At 37.6% G+C, this 20,053-nt stretch overlaps 4 protein-coding genes across 6 annotated transcripts; 2 read left to right on the top strand and 2 right to left on the bottom strand.

Annotated features, from left to right (window-relative positions):
* Positions 1–304: 304 nt before the first annotated feature.
* LOC137815818 (uncharacterized) lies at positions 305–1,315 on the bottom strand. Its single transcript, XM_068618931.1, has one exon. It carries the CDS (start codon positions 1,313–1,315, stop codon positions 305–307), a length of 1,011 nt encoding a protein of 336 aa, XP_068475032.1.
* Positions 1,316–4,390, bottom strand: LOC137815819 (uncharacterized). The gene has a single exon (XM_068618932.1). The coding sequence runs from the start codon at positions 4,388–4,390 to the stop codon at positions 1,316–1,318; it is 3,075 nt and encodes a 1,024-aa protein (XP_068475033.1).
* A 4,130-nt stretch (positions 4,391–8,520) lies between these two features.
* LOC137813833 (probable protein S-acyltransferase 4) lies at positions 8,521–14,394 on the top strand. 3 transcript variants are annotated; one of them, XM_068616276.1, is made up of 7 exons: positions 8,606–9,288; positions 9,991–10,179; positions 10,788–11,096; positions 11,870–12,085; positions 13,113–13,356; positions 13,429–13,699; positions 14,087–14,394. In XM_068616276.1, exons 1-6 carry the CDS (start codon positions 9,193–9,195, stop codon positions 13,662–13,664), a joined length of 1,290 nt encoding a protein of 429 aa, XP_068472377.1. In that variant the 5' UTR covers positions 8,606–9,192; the 3' UTR covers positions 13,665–13,699; positions 14,087–14,394. The 3 variants fall into 3 exon arrangements, with proteins under 3 accessions (XP_068472375.1, XP_068472377.1, XP_068472376.1); XM_068616274.1 differs by having other exon boundaries at positions 8,521–9,288; positions 13,113–13,699; XM_068616275.1 differs by lacking the exon at positions 14,087–14,394 and having other exon boundaries at positions 13,113–13,895.
* A 1,474-nt stretch (positions 14,395–15,868) lies between these two features.
* On the top strand, positions 15,869–18,502 carry LOC137813835 (magnesium-protoporphyrin IX monomethyl ester [oxidative] cyclase, chloroplastic). Its single transcript, XM_068616277.1, has 5 exons — positions 15,869–16,431; positions 16,898–16,962; positions 17,064–17,391; positions 17,713–17,811; positions 18,070–18,502. The coding sequence occupies exons 1-5, from the start codon at positions 15,970–15,972 to the stop codon at positions 18,331–18,333; spliced, it is 1,218 nt and encodes a 405-aa protein (XP_068472378.1). The 5' UTR covers positions 15,869–15,969; the 3' UTR covers positions 18,334–18,502.
* The last annotated feature ends 1,551 nt before the right edge of the window (positions 18,503–20,053 follow it).

The raw sequence follows: 20,053 nt of genomic DNA on the forward strand, positions 1-20,053 counted from the left end.
AACCCATGCCTAAATAGCACTCCATCAACGAGAGTGTACCTTGCAGAGTTCTTCTTTATCCTCTTTCCCTCTCCAGGCTCTGCTGGGAGAATCCCATTGCAATGTATTGCCTATAAGGCGTCATCCACGTGTCCCCTTTTTCCAAGGCACATACTTGCACACACTTCTCTTCTTCGGGCGAGGCCGCATAGGAGCTGACGCAGGGTGTCCTCGTCGTATCTTGAATCAAAGAGCGATGGCTCCTTGGCTTTCCTCTCGCCACACTCATGTGAAGAACATCCACCCTATTGTCTGCCACAAACTTTCATGGCGTTTTGAGCGTTTCTTGAATGACCGTCCTCTGCCTTTCCCCCTTGCCTGAGCTAGCCAGCTTGGCGAGCAGGTCAGCTCTGGCATTTTGTTCTCTAGGGAGATGCACCAGCTCAAACGTAGCGAAAGCTCCCCTCAACACTTGGACATACTTCAGATACACCGCCATTTGCGGGTCTTTTGCCTGATACTCCCCAGTCACCTGCCCTGTGACCAACTGCGAATCACTCTTTGCCAAGAGGCTCTGCGCACCCATCTCCTTGGCCAAGAGCATTCCAGCGATTAAAGCCTCATACTCAGCTTGGTTATTACTTGCCTTGAAGGCGAAACGTAGGGCTTGCTCGATCAACACCCCATTAGGCCCCTCCAAGACTATTCCCGCACCGCTCCACTGTTGATTGGAGGATCCATCCACTGAGAGCATCCACTGTGATCCTAACTCCACCTCTTGGGGGGCACCTCCTGGTGAGAGCTCTGTAACAAAATCTGCGTAGACTTGCCCTTTGATGAATCCCCTGGACTCGTACTGGATATCAAACTCTGACAGCTCCACTGCCCAGCGAACCATCCTCTCAGCGACATCTGGCTTCTGAAGTACCTTCTGAATGGGGAGGTCCGTCATCACCACCACTGTGAAGCTATGAAAATAGTGGCGGAGCCTCCTGGCCGAGAACACTACTGCCAGCGCCGCCTTCTCCAACGACTGGTACCTCGACTCGGGGCCTTGCAAAGCCTTGCTTACAAAGTAGATGGGCTTCTGCACTTGATCCTGCTCCTGGACCAGCAAAGAGCTGATAGCCCACTCAGTCACAGCAAAGTACAAACGAAGGGGGACGCCTGCCCGTGGCTTGCACAACACCGGAGGCGTCGCCAAGTACTCCTTCAGCTTGAGGAATGCTGCTTCGCACTCATCGGTCCACGCAAAGCGGTTGTTCCTCTTGAGGCACTGAAAGTAGGGGTGGCCCTTCTCACCTCCAGCAGACACGAACCTTGACAAAGCTGTCATTCACCCAGTAAGTTGTTGTACTTCTTTTACTGAGGTTGGACTCCTCATGGCAATGATAGTTGCGCACTTATCAGGGTTCGCCTCTATTCCCCTTTCTGTGAGCATAAAGCCCAAAAATTTACCCGCCTCAACCCCGAAGACGCACTTCTCGGGGTTCAACTTGAGACGGTACTTTGATATGGTGGCAAACAGCTCTTCCAGATCCGTTGTGTGTCGCGCCCTCTCCTGCGAGGTCACCACCATGTCATCTACGTAGGCCTGCACGTTCCTTCCCAGCATGGGTGCAAGAACCTTATCCATTAGTCTCTGGTAGGTGGCGCCCGCGTTCTTCAGCCCAAACGGCATCACCTTATAGCAGTAACTGCACGTCTCCTTCATGAACGTCGTTTTGCTCTCATCCCTTGGATGCATCTTTATCTGATTGTACCTCGAGAATGCATCCAAGAAGCTCAGCATCTTACACCCTGAAGCGCTATCCACCAATGCGTCGATGCTAGGTAAGGGGTACGAATCTTTAGGGCACGCCTTATTCAAATCCGTGAAGTCGACGCACATTCTCCATTTTCCGTTCGCCTTCTTCACTAAGACGACATTGGCCAGCCACTCAGGGTATTGGATCTCCCTGATATGCCCAGCACTTAGCAATTTCTGCGTCTCCTCCTGCACGATGAGGCACCTCTCCTCGTTGAACTTCCTTCTCCTTTGTCGTACAGGGCGGACCTTGGGATCCATGGTGAGGTGGTGGCATAGGAAATCTGGGTCGATGCCTGGCATGTCCAAGGCGGACCATGCGAACGCATCTAGGTGGCACGAGATCATCGCCGCCACTTCGTCCTGTTCCTCCTGGCTTAGCAAACGTCCCAACTTGAATACCTTGCCACCTATCTGCCTCTCCACCACGTTGTCCATTGGTTGGGGTCGCCTGTCTCGCACACTCTCCGCACAAGACTCGCCTCTGCTGCCTTCTCTTATAGGCGTCGCCCCATCAGGTGCTTCAAGCGTGGCCTCCTCTGATATTTCTTCCATGGGCGAGGCCTCCCCATGTGCTTCTTCTGAGGGCGCGTCTTCCCTGGGCGTCGCCTCCGCGGGTGAGGCCTCGACAGGTGTTGACTCTGCGGGCGTCGCCTCTTCCAAGGGCTCTACCTCCATTGGCGTATCTAAAACGGGCGGGCGTTCCATCACCATGACCACGCCCCTTTTCGTTTTTAAGCTGTTCTCGTAGCATTTTCGGGCCTCCTCTTGATCAGACTTGATGACGATCACCTTGCCACTAAGGTTTGGCAGCTTCATCTTCATGTGGTGCGTGGAAGCCACTGCTCTTAGCCTATTCAGCGCTGACCTACCCAACAGAATATTGTAAGCTAAATTGGCATTGACTACCAAGTATCGAATGCTCTCTGTACGGGACGCCGTTCCATCCGTAAACGTCGTCCTTAGCTCCAAGTAGCCACGTACCTCCACTTGGTCCCCTGCAAACCCATACAAGCATCCAGTGTAGGGTCTCAGCAGGTCAGGGGAAAACTGCAGCTTGTTGAAGGTCAACCAAAACATGACATCTGCAGAACTGCCCTGGTCGACGAGAAATCTATGCACCTTTCTCCCAGCTATGACAACCGAAATGACCACGGGGTCATTGTCATGTGGGACGACATCATGTAGATCAGCTTTTGTGAACACCAGGTCTGTCTCCCACGGGTCGTCTGAACCCTCTCCAGCAACTGAATTCGCTGACCTCACATACCTCTTACGCTGAGAGGCAGTGGGCCCTCCCCCGGAGAAACCACTAGAGATGGTGTGTACTTCTCCGTGTATTGGCATCTCGTGTGCCTGATCTTCCTCTGGTACTGCCAAGGCCGCGGCCGTAGCAGACCCGACCATGTAATCTTTCAGGAAACCATTCTTCACCAGTTCATCTAACTGATGGCCCAACGCCAAGCAGTTGTTGATGTGGTGCCCAAATGCCTCGTGGAATTTGCACCACGAGTCTTTGTGAGGTCCCAGCACTTTATCTGTCTTCACTGGTGGCCTCAGCCTGTCAGCTATGTTTGGCACAGCAATAAGATCTTTAAGCTCCACCACGGAGTTGTGCCTTATCGGCCTATTCCCTTCCCTCGCCGGCCTGTTTCCCTCTGCTCGACCCCTAGCTTGGGGCCTCCTCGCCTCGTATGGGCGTATCCTCTCCTGGTTCTTCCTTCCCGTCGCTGCCTCGTTGACCCTGGCAGGTTGTGCACGCGACAATGCTCTCGGGCGTGTGGGTGCAACGCTTGTGCGCTTCTCGCACATCTCGCCCTCAGTGGCGATGTGTTCCACAACACGACGCCTTATCTCAGCAAAAGTTCGGGGGCGGTTGCGAATGATTGACTCGCAAAAAGGCCAAGGGCACACCCCCTTTCTGAATGCGTAGACAATCATGGGCTCCTCCGTGGTGCCAACCTTCACCACCTGAGCCCCGAAGCGATTGATATACTCCTTCAAGCTCTCGCCTTGATACTGCTTCACGTCAAACAAGTCATACGAAACTGGTGGTGGAGCCCTATTTGCTAGGTACTGCTCCCTGAATAGCTGGGAAAGTTGTGCGAAAGATGTGATATGGCCGTCTGGAAGGCTGATGAACCAATCCATGGCCATCCCAGTCAACGTGCTCATAAAGAGCTTGCACCTTACGGCATCGGAGCCGCCTACTAGCATTATCTGCATGTGGAACGCAGTGAGATGTGCTTCGGGATCTTCCATCCCAATGAAAATCACCTTAGGACCTACAAACGTGTTAGGAATTACCTCCTCCAGAATCGACTGCGAGAACGGCGTAGAGAATTCCCTTGGTGGAGTGAAACACTCGTGATCATCTGTATCACGTAGCCCTGAGTTGTTGCGCAACCCGCAGCGCAACTCCTCATTCGTAAGACAAAGCTCTTCGTTTCTCGCCTGAGACGCCGCGAGATCCGCCTGCATGCGTTCTTGTTCAACCTTCGATGCCGCCAATGCCTCCTGCAATCCCTGCATCATATCCATGACCTGCTGCATGGTCATGTCTCCACTCTCAGCGCGCGTCGAACTTTCCCTGGTGGTTCTCATTTTCAGCGATTTCTTGAAACTCTTCTAACTGTTACGGCGGTTCTAACAAACTCTTCGGTGGAATCGAACGAGATTGAGAACGAACGGTGAAAACTTGGTGAAACTAAAGAACGAACGGTTGAAACTTCAAGAAGATGAAGAAAACGACGAGAACTCGAACTAGACTGACGAACAACCGGTGAAAACTGAATTCAATCGGAAAATGATCGGTGGAAACCACGAGCAACAACGTATCTTCAGCAGACTTCAAACAATCACTAACAAACAACGAACTAAATTGAACTTCGCGATGAATTGTGGATTTTGGACGATTCTTGAAACCTGATCTCGAAAACTGCGACTGAAAATCTCCAACACTTGCCGTGGGAGATGATGTTTTAAATCGGCCCCACGGTGGGCGCCAAATGTTCCTGCCGGTTGACTGAGAAAGTCTTCGTAAGTGGCTCTAACTTGCGATCAAGGACTCCTTCGTCTTCAACTCAGATCTCCGCCTTACGCCGTCGTGAGTACCTGAAATGAAGTGAGCAAAGGGCGCCCTCGTGGCCGTTTGCACTCCGACGATCAAGTCAGCAAAGCAAGAAACATCAAAACCTCCGTATCGGAGAACCGTAACTGAATCATAACTAACTTTGTTCTCTCTTTCTCTTGAGTGAGTGTGTAAACTGAGTAAAATGTGCAACTGATAAAACGTACCTTAGTAAACTTTCAGAGAAGCTTATATACCTTGATGTTTTTGTGCTTACTGCCATGTGTTCTTCTGATTTAATCGTCATTCCACGTGGAAGGCCTTACAACGCTGTAACCCAACTTAGGGAAACTCCAACGTGTAAGTCCTCCTTCTCTGGAGTGCATCTGGCGCGAAGGGTGACTACTTGGGTGCCAACTCATGCGCCCCAGCTTCTAGTCACTCGCCCTGGGAGTGTATCTGCCTTCCTCTCGTACCATGCACATGGTTCGCCCCTGGGCGTGGCCCTCTCCTAGGTCGTATCTGTCTCAGGGATTCTCCAGAGGTGGCATGGGTACTTCACGAGTCAGGTTACCCCCTACTGGTACTGGGACTATGGCCTTGAAGCCACCTTTCTCTTCTCTTTATTACTGCTCTGAGGTACCGGGGTCCGAAGCCTCCTCGCCCGTACCGTGACCTCTGACGTGTCGCCCCTTCCACGGTCTTCCCTACCCGTGGGTATCGGGGGGTGACATCAGCGACGCCTACCTCTGGCGACGCCCACTTCTAGCGACGCCCAAAGTGGTCAACCTATTGAATTTCTCCCTTGAGGTCCTTGGCGGGTCCCACCACGTGTTTGACTTTGACTTTGACTTTGGTCAACGCTCGGGGACAGGACGGTACAAGTTTTTTTTCAAATCAATCAATTGTTTTTTAAACAGAATTTTGTTATGAATTTCAAACTGTTTTTAAAGGTTTCTATATACTTCTTTATATTATGTTCTTTGTTTTCTGGTATAAACAATCAATTGTTTCGATAAAACAACTGGTTGATTCTTCATAAAAAAACTGTAATCTGATATTTTATCCAGTTGAACAGAAAATCAATTGGTTGATTGTTACAAACATTTTCATTCTACTACCAAACTTTGCGAAAATCTTGTGAAAACAATTCACCCCTCTATTTTGGCCACACATTCTAACAAACTCGACCCGCATTTTGTGAACTCAATGCAGGACACCTATGCGAGGTGGGTAGACTCGCATTGTCATCCCTAGACGCAGGGATAGGAGGAATATTTATTAAAATATTTTTAAAACTTAATTTCTATTATATATATTTACATATGCTAATTTTTTTCTAATGAAAATTTAATCCCTGGTTTCATTTTTAAATACTACAGGATGCATTTATAAACCTGAAAGTCTATACTATTTATTTTATATTTATCCTTTCAAATATAAAAAGTTTACACTAGTATATTAAAATTTAGACTTCAAATATATTTTTTATAACATCAAGTTTTTTCTTCTCATAAATTATGTCTCTTCCGTAATATAGGCTTGCCTATCTTACAAGTTTATATATTAAAATTTTGATAAATAAATTATTTTTAAATTAAAGTTAAATGTCTTAATTAGATCTATATTTTATTGTGTTAAAAATATGCATTGCAAATGAAAACTGTGTAATTAGAAATCAATATTAACGTTATATATTTGATATTTCATTGAAGTTGTTTATAAAAAAATTATAATATATTAAAAAATATTAAATATCAATTCAAAGCAGGGAAATAAGGGTTGAATTTATTTTTTTTCATATACGTAAAGATAAAAACTTCATACTCTTGTTACAATATCTTGCCATTTCTTTAATCTTTTTGCAAGTTTTTTTTTTTCTTTAATTTTTTTCATGCATATTATTAATCTTAATGCACCCTTCAATTAGATATTAAAATGTGCCAGCATGCATGTCATCAATTCCTAGGAACAACAGCATTATTTTAAATTTGACCTCAATAGCCACTTTTTTCAATCCATAATAACATTCACAAAAAAGACAAAAAAGAAAAAGAAAACACCACTACTATATTCAGATTTGTGAGTTGTAAATTGAAGTTCAAACTTAACCAGGCAAGTTTTAGTTGGTTTCATATTGGATCTCACGTTGTGCCAAATGTCACCTTCTTCAAAGAACCATATACTATATATATATATATATATATATAAGTTGGATAAATTATATAATATATGGCTCCAGCATTCCATTGGAATGGTATCTATCTGTCTACAATGTTGTGATTTGATTTATAAAGCATATTCTATACACACTTCTTATCTCCAAGATTTTTTTTTTCTTTTATCTTGGTAAATTCGAACCCACCATCATCAGTGTGTTCATATCTATATTATATGCATCATCTTCACTTATTTTATTACAATTTGGTTACCAAGGTCCATGATAACATTTATGTTTCTCAAAAACAAGTGAATCACTCACTTTTGTTCATGTGAAACTCTCCATAAAATCACACCAAAAGAAGAAAAATATGAAACAAAGGCAGAAGTAATCAATCATATTTAAAGTTTCTTTAGTTTCTAAGCAATTCAACAGAAGTTCTTTATAAAGTAACTAATAAAGTTTATGCATGCAGGTTTAACCGTCACAATTATACTAACTATGTGTCCAATCATTATCATTCATACAAATATATTTTTTTTTGGTGGATAAATACAACTGGTTTCACATCTTTTATTAGTAGTTAATTATACATTATTTTAGACACAAAGGGACAAAACTATACCTTCTTTTTTAAACATTTATTGGTGTTTTAGTTATCAGCCATTGAAAGTTTTGACCCTTTACAGTACATGCAATAATAATGTTAGATACATGCATACAAATAGAAGATAAAAACTTTTTCTCGCAATAATTATAGTTCGAAACTAAATAAATATAAGACAAGCATTATAATATTGAAACAGAATAGTATTAATAATTACAATACCTTTTTAAATTAAGAAAAATCAACAAATTGGTTCAAAGGGATATATCAAGTTTAATTTATGATTTTTAAAAAAATATAGTTTAATTATCCGATTTTAAACTGATTTAAATAAATTTTCCCAATTAAACATATCTCCACCTGATTCAATTCCGACAATAATTTATGAAAGAATTGCATCAGATTGTTGCTTTCGTTTTTTTCTGAATTTTGTAAAATTCACGTACTCGTTACATCTTATCTTGTTGAGAGATTGAAAATGTTTTGTAAGATTTATGGGGAAATAACGGTAATTAGTTAATTCCTTAATGTAACTAGTTAAAAATATCTTTACTATTAAGTTTAATCAACTCTAAAATTAAATTTTCAGAACAGATTTATGTTACATGTGAATTGTTTTTTCAGTACCTTGAGTTGTGCCTTTTTGGTTTTAGAAATTTTTTTATTTCTTAAAAATAAATATGTTTTTTATTATTCATCGTGTAAGTTTTTATTTCATTGCATATAACTTACTTATATTTATACTTATGATAAAAATAATACACAGAGACAACATAAAGTTTTTTATCATAATGATTTTTTGTACTGTGTAATCTACTTGAGAAGAAAGTTGTCACGAAGATTTAATGATAAACTAAAAATAAATATTTATGAGTGTTATTGAATCGATAATTTTCATGATTGGTGATGTAATTTGGAAAGAAAAGAAAAAAGAAAAAACACATTGGAATGACACCATTTAAGAATGTTGTTGTGAGCAACGGAAAAGGAAAGGTTGTAGTGTTGTATTGTAACAGAAAAAGAAACATTACGCGCGTAAAAGCCGCGAAGGATTGGGAAATCCGTCCGAGAACACCCCCCGAAGCTGTCAGCACTTTGGATTCGAAGGAGAGAGAGAGAGAGAAGAGAGAAAACAAAAACTTAGAGAAGAGGGAGAGAGAAAGAGAAGAAAATAATAAGAAAATCAAAGCTTAGAAACTTTGAGGGAGGGATTGATTAGAAAAGGATCATGGAGATTGTCATCTTCCAATGATCCCTACAACCCCACAAATTTTCTCGTTTGGATTTGGTGTCACAGCTTGATTCTCCATTGCTGCCATTCCAAACATCTCTTTCTTTCTCTCTCTCTCTCTCTCCGTGTCTATCTCTATCTCTTCTTTTTCTCTCTCCTCTCCTTCTCTCTTTCATCTGCATTGCCCCTTTCCACTGCAGAAGGAGGCTAATTGGAGGAAACCCAGGGAATTTCGGATTTTTAAGAGGATTTTGTTTCTGGGTCGGGACTTGAATTGGGTTTATGGGTTTTGTGAAGGAAAGAGTGCAGTTTTGGTGACACACGAGGTGGTGCTGCCATGGCTGGGAACAGAAATTCAGAAATGGGGGATTCTCCTTCTAGCAATGTGGGTCACCAACAAAAGAGGGTCTATGAAGTTTGGAGGGGAGGCAACGTGAGATTCTATCTCAACTTCTGTTTTGAATTTGTTTTCATATCTCACAACTGGATTTTGATGATGATTAGATTGTGTTTGATCACAATTCAATCGTTGTACTTGTTTGTCTATGCTTCAATTGTCTTTTGTTGATTTTTCTTTTTGATGAATAGATTGCTTGTTGGGTCATGATTCAATATTTTTTTAGTTTTTGGAACATAGCCCTTTTTCTGACTTGGGAAGAATGTTTCTTTCAACATGATGAATGTTGCTTTTGATCGAAAACTTCAATTGTATCGATGCTTGCTTGATCGCTTTAGAGGGTTTCTGGTAAATTAGGGACAAAAAGTTAATGCATGCAAATCGGGGATCAATCTTGCCTAATCGTTTTTATGTGAATGTGAATCGATGATTTTATTTATTTATTTTTATCGAAAAATGTGAATCTATGATGTTTTGATGATTTTAAGCTATTGATGTACCGGTGCCACTTCAATGAAAACACTTTTGTTTTGGTCAAAAATTTCATTTCAATAGATGAATTTTGACATGGATGTGGATTTTATAAGCTTGTATATGTCTTCCATCTGAAAGATTTTTACCTTGATGTTTTTGGGTTAAAAAATAATAGAATATTATTTAGGTGTAATTGGATGATATCGTGTAGCAATAACAAGCATGTTATACTTTACTAATTCTTCTTTGTTTGACTTTTTTCAGAAGTTTTTCTGTGGTGGGAGGATGATATTCGGTCCAGATGTAGCTTCCCTGTTTCTTACAACATTCCTAATTGCTGCACCTGCCATTACATTTTGTGTAAAAATATATCTTCAAATCAAGAACACTAGTGACCTTACTTCTGAATTTTGGTTTCCTGTGGTGGTTGTGGGTGCAGTTCTCACTGTTTTGGTAAATATCATTGGCAATTAATTCCTGGAGAGTTTACATATACTAGTCCTCATCTTATGCATCTTTCTATCATTTTCTCTTGTGCATCGTCTTTTTCCAGCTTCAGAATTGTAATCCAATTTTTCAATATGCATAGTTTATGCACATGGGGGTTATCTGATACGTAAGCAAGATATGATATTTAAGGATCCACTTATTTTCTGAACTTTAAGGTCATGTAAGTAGTTTGTGTCTGCTTTAAATAAGGGCAAAAGGAATATACGTCTAACTCCTTATCAGTGAGTCATAATAAAGGCTTTAATGCCATTTTGAGATTACGAGGAAAGAAGTAAAATAGAAAACATACAAGAGAGAAAAGAACATTCTGACTAATATTAATGTGTCAGTAAGTTATGTGGAAAACAATACACTGTTATAGTACAAGACCAGCTCAATTATACCCTTATCACGATTAATCTCCATAAATATAATGGCATCACCTTTTTTCATACTCATAATTGGTTTTTCCTTCTTCCCCTGCGCATTTTTTTCTTTCATCATAGCTTATATGATCAGCATTCCTTTCTTATTTTGAATATAGAAGCTGATATGTCTAACAACTCATGCAGGATTTAATGTTCCTCCTCATGACTTCTGGGAGAGATCCTGGAATTGTCCCTAGAAATTTAAGACCTCCTGAATTTGACGATACATTTGATATACCTACCCCTTCCATGGAGTGGATTAATGGTACAACCCCTCATCTGAAACTACCTCGAACTAAAGATGTTGTTGTTAATGGTCAGGTAGTGAAAGTAAAGTTCTGTGATACATGCTTGCTTTATCGCCCTCCTCGAACTTCTCATTGTTCTATATGCAACAATTGTGTCGAGAGATTTGATCATCACTGTCCCTGGGTTGGTCAGTGCATTGGAACAGTAAGTCCACTATACTGTAACGAGTGAAGTTTCAAACTTTCAATGAGTTAATGTTACATATTTTTATCCAAATATTTTTTATGCTAATGGGATATCACTCAAAAGAATTATTGAATAAACTCGAAAGTATGCAATACTGATCTTCTGATCTATTTGATGACTACTACACAAGTGAGTGATGTTAGTATGTATCTACAAATTCCATGACATCTATTTTCTGCCATGTTACAAGTTTTTGTAAACAAACTCAGAATAGATCTAATCAATTAACACTCAGACCGCACAATTGAATGTGAATATTTGGATTATGTTATTTTCTTATCTGTGAGAAAAAATACGAAGACCTCTAGGTTCGAGTGCTATTCCTTTTTGAAAGTTTGTCTGATTAGAGTGATGATCACCTCAAGTGACATAATAATCAGATATTAGTTCATATAAAGCTTGAAAACTAGTTTTGCAATTTTATCTTGAAAACTAGTTTTACAATTTTATCTTGATCTTCTTAAAATCTTTTCCTTGAAAACCACAAATTTCTTCTACTATGTGTTTGGAGTTTTCTTGGTCGATCACATTTCCTCAAAAGCTGAGTAATTAAATTTCTCAAAGTAATACCAATGTAGAAATTGCAAACGTGTCTTCTTTTTGGAGAACCCTCTTCCTTGGCTTCATTTGTTAGAAACAGAAACATGATTTTTTGTTTTAGTTTTTTGGTACTGCCCAAATGTCTATTTCATTTCAGTTCTTGCACTAACAGTTCTCTGACATAATTGCAGCGTAACTATCGGTACTTCTTCATGTTCATTTTGACATCAACAACTTTGTGCCTATACGTCTTCGTGTTCACTTGTGTCAGTATTTCCGAAAGAAATGTTTGGAAGACAATATCACGTGATTATTTATCAGATTTTCTGATAATATACTGCTTTATAGCTGTTTGGTTTGTTGGTGGCCTCACAGCTTTCCATTTCTATCTCATTTGTACAAACCAGGTGACTATTTACTTCACAATATATGAAAAAGTTCTTAACCATTTCTTATTCAGTGGTTGCTAAATTTTTTAGCATCAAATCACTAACAGGAACATATTATTTAGCTGGATTTATTGAAGGGAAGTTGTTTGGTACAAAAAAAAAACTAGAAGTTTAGGAATTTTATTTAATGTTTAAGGGACACACTGGTTTTGGTAGGATAAACTAGAAGTATACTGGATATGATTAAGAAGAATATGATATAGAAAAGGATGAAATAAATATAAGAACTGAAATGATTAGAGTTTTATGGTTTCATTTTCTAAGAGGAAGGCAGACGGAGAAAAGGGGAGACAATAACAGAAAACTAAGTGTTGTAGCTGAGTTTGAAATATATAGTTAGCTAAAAAGCTACTATATTTATCAAGTTTGACTTCATTTTTCGGCTATTCATAGAAACAATAATACGTTGGGCTTTGTGCTAGCTATGGATGATGAAGTATCATTGATGATATTGGGATATTTAGTTGACATCTATGGCAGCTTAATAAATCATACTAATAATTTGCAAGAGTAAGGTTGGCTTAAATCAAATTAAATAACAGATTGTGTACTTATTTTTTGTTTTCTCCGTTCCAGAAAAGGTAGGCATATAAATTTTTGGCCTCCAAACTTATACTATTTTTTCTACGGTCATGTTCATTCAAGCTTGAGGTTCTCCTCAGGTTTAACTTTATCATCGTGTTGAGTTTGGCCATTTTAATATAACTTCGTTTTCTTTCAGTGAATATTATACATTGCTTTTCAGGGTACTAAAATTATTTTACTTATATTTTCTTGTTCATGATAGCTTCTTTATCTTTGTATTTGAAAGTGACTCTGCTCATTAGAGTTGAGTTTAATTAGCAGCTTACTGGGACACTTGTCTGCAATGTTCTTTAGTGACTTGTTCACATGGCCATTATTTTGATCCATTGTTTGCTTGGATTTATATTGTTGTTTATTGGTTGAAGATTACATACACTTCTTTGCTTTTGTTGCCATGCAGACAACTTATGAGAACTTCCGATATCAATATGATAAAAAAGGGAATCCATTCAATAGGGGATCATGCAGAAATATAAATGAAACACTTTGCTCCAGTGCTCCTCCTTCGAAGAATGACTTCCGAGCATTTGTTGTGGAGGATGAACACATGATGGTCAGATCGCTGACTCCAAACATTGCAGATGGAATTTTGACCCCAAAGGAGAAAATTGACCTTGAAATGGGATCTATGCGTGCAGAAGATGGTCGTTTACCTATTCCTGAACTTCTGCGAAATTTTGATTTTGATAATTTTGATGATGACATGAAGTTTGCAGATGAGGGGCAGCTGTCTTATGATCCGTTCTACAGTGTCGAGGATGATGCAAAAGGCTCGTCACGAACATCCATTGCAACAGTTTTGAATTTCCAAAGCATAAGTGAAGAGGGAATGGAAGAGTATGTGCAAAGCTCCCATGCTGGAGGAAGAGTCGGAGAATCTACTCAAAGACACATTACTTCTGATGGAACCTATACAAATAAGGAAACTAATGGCCGGAATCACTCACAATAAGCCACTATGCCTGCTTTTTGTTTTAATGCATCGAGGTTGTGTTCTCACTCTTCATCCTTCTTTTCGGAAAATTTTGGGATGCTCCTGGATGAGATGTTCCTTAAGTTTGATCATTTTCAAAAGTGTATATTCTGACTTGAGATTAAGTAAAGTGGTTCTAAAACCATACTTAAATCTACTTAAAGTGCATTTTTTATGAAGAAGTTGTTCCAATTTAACCAATGATTTCAAGTTTGAGTCCTGAGCATGCAACTGTGCTAAATACTTTGAGGAGGGGTGGGGATTTTGCTGTCTGTAATGTTCCCACCTGATTCAAACAGGATTGTTTCCAATGAAGGATACTTGTGGTTTTGCAAAAAAAGAAAAAGCCATTTTAGTTTCAGTATTAAGATATTTCCTTCCTTGACTGGCCTTTATTTCAGGTTTGCTGCTGGTCCTCTCTTTGATTGCTTGTGCCTTCAAGTAGACACTGAGGGTAGTTTGGTTCCACAGTTACAGCAATTTGTGGTTTTTGTAAGAATTTTCAATGTGCTGACTCATGCAAGTTCATTGATGCTATTCATGCTGGAAATGGGGAGATTGAGCTTGCACTTCTCTCTCATTTTAGCATAAAAGTGTGGCAAGTGTTTGTTGTAAGCTGTAAATGCCACTTGCATTCAAAATAATGCAGAAAGATTGTCTGGCTAAGTTTATGATAGGTGCTCTGGGTGTGCCTATCTCTTCCACTCAATCCTCTGTCAAGATCTCTAGATTGGATGATTTTTTATTTACAACTAGAAATTTAGGATTTCTGTAAGTAGTGCCACTGGTTTCATTTTGTAACAAATTTTAAATGATGCCATCCTAAAACCTTTTTTTGAGGGAACCTCCAATCCAACTTAATTAAAATTAAATCCAGGATTAGAAAAGGGAAAACACAGTTCAGTTTGACCAGGTGGAAAATTATTTTGATTCATTACCCAACTCAACTCACTTCACAAATTGTTATACTTATATCACCTTATTTTAGTAAACACACAAAATACTTATTTTTGGCTTAGCCAACCTAATTTTTTATGAAATGTATTGTCAAACTCTTTTGGAAACTTTTCTTATTTATTAATTTTTAATAAAAATAACAAGGTTTTATAGGAATATCACTTATTTAATAAATTGATTTATGGTTTTGTACAAGTTTTAATTAATAGTAGAGTATGTAGTTACCACTCCTTCATAGAAGATGGAGAGTTAGAAGCAAGTAAAAGTTTACACTGCTATTGTGAGTATATTACTTTTCTAGATTTTCTTAAATTATATTTACATTTTTTAATTTCTTTTACCCCATTACAATAATCTCTGTTATTACAACGCTTTTAAAACTTAAGATGGTGTATGTGTGATAAAGAAAAAGTAACAATATAATGTTTTTAAAATAAAGGGAATGTTTGTATAAAATTAATGAAACTATAACATGAGAAAACGTATATTGGTGCGGTTAGTCTTTTGCTTATTTAAACATATTTTATTTTAAAATGTGGTACTAACAAAACAAAAATTAAAAAAAGACAATCATATCTGAAAATCTTTTATATTTTCCCAAAGTTGTATATACTATTTTTTACCCAAAACGAAAAAAGGGGAATTTCTGTGGTCGAGCTTTTGTTTTACATTTTGTGGTTTTGTTCCATTGGCTGGGTTTTTGTGTGGTCTTTATTCCTGTTTGTAGGCTCTGTCCCTCAATAACTGCTATTGATGCTGTTTTTGCGCCCATAGAATAAAAAATCTGTGTTATCTAGATTAATCAGATGCAACATGCCACAATTTCTTGAACAAAAATTAAAATCAAAAAATCAATAAGCATAATCTAAAGCATTTTTTAAAGAATTATATTATTCACATAACACTATTCAGAGAGCACTATTACTTTTTTTCCTGTTTTTTCTTGCAAAATATTATCTTTTTCTCTCTTTTTCTGTGTAATTGTTTACATAAAGTTTATATTTAAATATAATTCCTCTTTTCACTTAATTAATAGTAACTATAATGTGAACAAGACTGAGTGAAAAGTTAAAAGAAGTATCCAATCTTAAAAAAGAAAGAAGCCACAGGTTGTGATCTACATGTAATCATCCCAACCAATCATAAAGCAAGAAGAAGCTCACACCACCTGCCACGTGTCAAGTTTCAATTAACCTTCAAAGATTTCATTGGATGAGATTCTATCACACCCCATCCAAGCTATAACTTCCTCACTTCTTGTCCTTCATGTTCCTTAGTTTTTGCAACCTCAAACACAAACCTCTGTAGCATCCTCCAGTAACCAAACATGGCTGCAGAGATGACTCTTGTGAAACCAATTTCCAATGTCACTCCCAAATTTGGCAGCCCCAGAATGGGTTCATACTCCAAATTCAGCACCATAAGAATGTCTGCCACTGCCACCCCACCACCATCCACCTCCACAAAGCCAAGCAAGAAGGCCAACAAGAATGTCATCAAGGAGAGCCTTCTAACTCCAAGGTTCTACACCACTGACTTCGATGAGATGGAAACCCTTTTCAACACTGAGATCAACAAGAACCTCAACCAGGAGGAGTTTGAGGCCTTGCTTCAGGAGTTTAAGACTGACTACAACCAGACCCATTTTGTGAGGAACAAGGAGTTCAAGGAAGCAGCTGACAAACTTGAAGGCCCCCTCAGACAGATCTTTGTGGAGTTCCTTGAGAGGTCCTGCACTGCTGAATTCTCTGGCTTCCTTCTCTACAAAGAGCTTGGAAGGAGGCTCAAGGTATCATTCCTTTCATCTTTTCCTTTTCATTCCTTCAGACCCTGATTCAACTTTCAAAGGAAAAATTAAACTAGAGTTTAATTATATACACCGTCAGAGAAAAGAAAAATCAAACCGTCTACTAGTTAATATAATTGATAGGGTAGTTATCTAAAAGCTGATAAACTTGGTATACATAACAGTTTGTAGTATGACAAATTTTACCACTTTATTCTGTCAACATTAATAGAACTGTTTTTTGGGGGATATTGAAAAGTATAGATAGTCATTGAGACAAATTTTGTTCTTTGCCAAAGTGTTGCAATTCTAAGTACTAGGATTATGTTCTTTCTGATGTTGATTGTTTGATGTAATTCTGCTACAGTTCATGTCTTTATAGTGAACTATCTCGGACAATGTTGTGCTTTATGCAATTTTGGTCTTTCATTCTTGACCTGATTTATTGCTTGGGATGTTTATGTTACAGAAAACCAACCCTGTGGTGGCTGAGATTTTCTCTCTGATGTCCAGGGATGAAGCCAGGCATGCTGGGTACGGCCACACCTTTGGCCTTTATCTCTTAATTGTTCTTTCATTTTCTATTTGATATTTTGTTTGTACTTTTGCATGACTTCATTTTTTATTCTGTGCAGGTTTTTGAACAAGGGTTTATCTGATTTCAATTTGGCTCTGGACTTGGGTTTCTTGACCAAAGCTAGAAAATACACATTTTTCAAGCCCAAATTTATCTTCTATGCTACATACTTGTCTGAGAAAATTGGGTACTGGAGATACATAACCATATACAGACATCTCAAGGCCAACCCCGAGTATCAATGTTATCCCATTTTCAAGTACTTTGAGAACTGGTGCCAGGATGAGAACAGGCATGGAGATTTTTTCTCTGCCCTTATGAAGGCACAGCCACAATTTCTAAACGATTGGAAGGCAAAGTTGTGGTCTCGCTTCTTCTGTCTCTCGGTATTTTTTCTCCTTTGCTTAATAGTTACTACTATTATTCCTTCCTTTAAGATTCTTATGATGAAACCTCAACAACAACTAGTGCCAAATGCTGCTAGCATAAGAATGTAATACAGACTACAGTTGGTATACAGAATCCTACAAACCTTAAATGATAATGCATATGGACAAGTTTGTCCAAGGTGCAAAATCTCATTCACATTCCTTATCATGAAACTGTGTCAGCGAAAAGTATCACATTTGCATGTGTTTTATTATAAGATTGTGGTCATTATCCTTCTTAACTGTGCTTAAAACTTAATTTTCAAATTTGTCTTGCAGGTTTATGTCACTATGTATCTCAATGATTGCCAACGTACGGATTTCTATGAAGGAATTGGACTTAACACAAAAGAATTTGACATGCATGTCATCATTGAGGTTAGCTTCTGGTTGCATATTTGCTATAATCACTATTGTTCTTGTTTTATCTTCCATTACTCTTTGGTACAACGACGACTTGTTTCTATTCAGTCCCAATATGAATTTAGTAACATGGTATGATAAAATGAAAATAATGGAGACTTGAGTTACCATTAAAAACACTATTACTAGTAAGAGTTGGTCAACAAAGAACAAATGATGAACTCATAAATTACAAGCAGTTACTCAAGCTTCATTTCTGAATTGTTTTTGCAGACAAACCGCACAACGGCTCGGATTTTCCCTGCTGTTCTTGATGTTGAAAACCCAGAATTCAAGAGGAAGTTGGACAGGATGGTGGAGATAAACCAGAAGATTCTTGCTATTGGTGAGAGTGATGACCTACAGTTGGTGAAGAACTTAAAGAGGATTCCACTGGTTGCTGCTTTGGTGTCTGAACTCTTGGCTGCATATTTAATGCCACCAATTGAATCAGGGTCTGTAGATTTGGCAGAGTTTGAACCACAACTTGTGTACTGAAGTTGTGTATAAATTGATTAAATTCCTCATGTCCTTCTGATCTCCATCAAAATGTTCATCTTCAGTGCTACTAGTATTGCTGCCAAAGTAAATTATGGTTGTATGAGACAATGAGGAAACGTTTACCATGATGAGGTCCTTTTTAGTTTTAATCATATTTTTCTCCAAACCCTTCCTTTTGTATCTCCATTTTGGCTTTTTAGAAGTTCATTAGGAATCTTAGCCTTATGAGGTACTTATCAGGAAACGATTTTTTCCTCACTCTTATGTTCAAATTGGATGGTCTTAATAGCAAACACTGATCCTATTTCCCTCAAACCCCATTCATCAACATGTTGCACTTTTAAGCTTTGTTTGGATTAGGGAGGGGATGTGTGAGGATTTGAGGGAGTGGATGTGTGAGGATGTGTGAGGAAAGTGTGAAGAAGGTGAGGGTGGATGTGTGAGGAAAGTTTATGAGAGTTTGTGAGTGATGAGATGGTTGTGAGAGAATTTTAATTTTTTTTTAAATATGTGAAATGTTACTTTACAGATTTACCATAGCCTATTAAAAAAATTAATAATAAAATGAGTTGTTTTTGTTTAAAAATGAACAACTTTCCCATATTTCGTAGATTTAAAAATTATAAATAAAAAAAATATATGTTAAATGTAAATATGTATAATATAAAATTTATAATTAGAAAAAAAATATGTATTCAACAAATTAAATAAAAACATAACTTAAAGTAATTTCTTTCAAATATTAAACATGTGATATAAAATTGAAAAATAAATCAAATCTTATATAAATAAACAAATATTATTTTTTTAATATTAAAAACCCTGTAGTAATGAAAAATAAAAAATACTAAAAAAAATATAACGTAATTAACACTAGAAAAAAAATCATAAAAATTATAATAAATAAATTATAACTCATAAACATAATAACTATACATAGAAATATATTACTATAAACACAACAACAAATTAAATAAAAACATAACTTCAAATAATTTATTTAAATATTAAACATATACTATAAAATTAGAAAATAAATCACATTTTATATAAATAGAAAATTATTATTTTTTAATATTAAAAAACCTCACAATAAAGCAATCTAAAAAATACTATAGCAACAAAAATATAACTTAATTAACCACAGAAAAGAATTTCATAAAAAATTATAATAAAAAATAAGGATAAAATAAAATGAAAAATGTTTAGTACTGGTGATGTCCATGATCCAACCCAGATAATATTTTCAATGTTAATTAGATATAGTATATTCTTTTCTTTAAACAAAACTAAATTCAACCACATTTAATAAAATATCTTATTAGAACTTGAAAAATAAGTATAACCTGATTTACTCTAATAACTAATATATAAATGGAAGATTTTATTTAACTATTTTTTTTATACTGGTTTATCATTATTTACATAATTTATATTTTATAAAATAATAAACAAACTTAAAACTTCCTTACAATTTATGATGATTTGTTTCTTCATTTAAAATATTATATATATATATATATATTAAACATTGTACAATAAAAAAATTTAAATACTAATACATTCAAATGAAGTATTGTGACACATTTAAATGAGGGTAAATTTGGAAATAAGGGATGCTGACATGACTTTTCCTCTACACCTCTTCATTTTGAGAGGAGAGGATATTTACTGTTCACAGGTATATCCTCTCCCTCTCTTTCCCACACAATCACAT

The sequence above is a fragment of the Phaseolus vulgaris genome, chromosome 1 (assembly GCF_000499845.2).
Source record: "Phaseolus vulgaris cultivar G19833 chromosome 1, P. vulgaris v2.0, whole genome shotgun sequence".
Classification (NCBI taxonomy): Eukaryota; Viridiplantae; Streptophyta; class Magnoliopsida; order Fabales; family Fabaceae; genus Phaseolus; species Phaseolus vulgaris.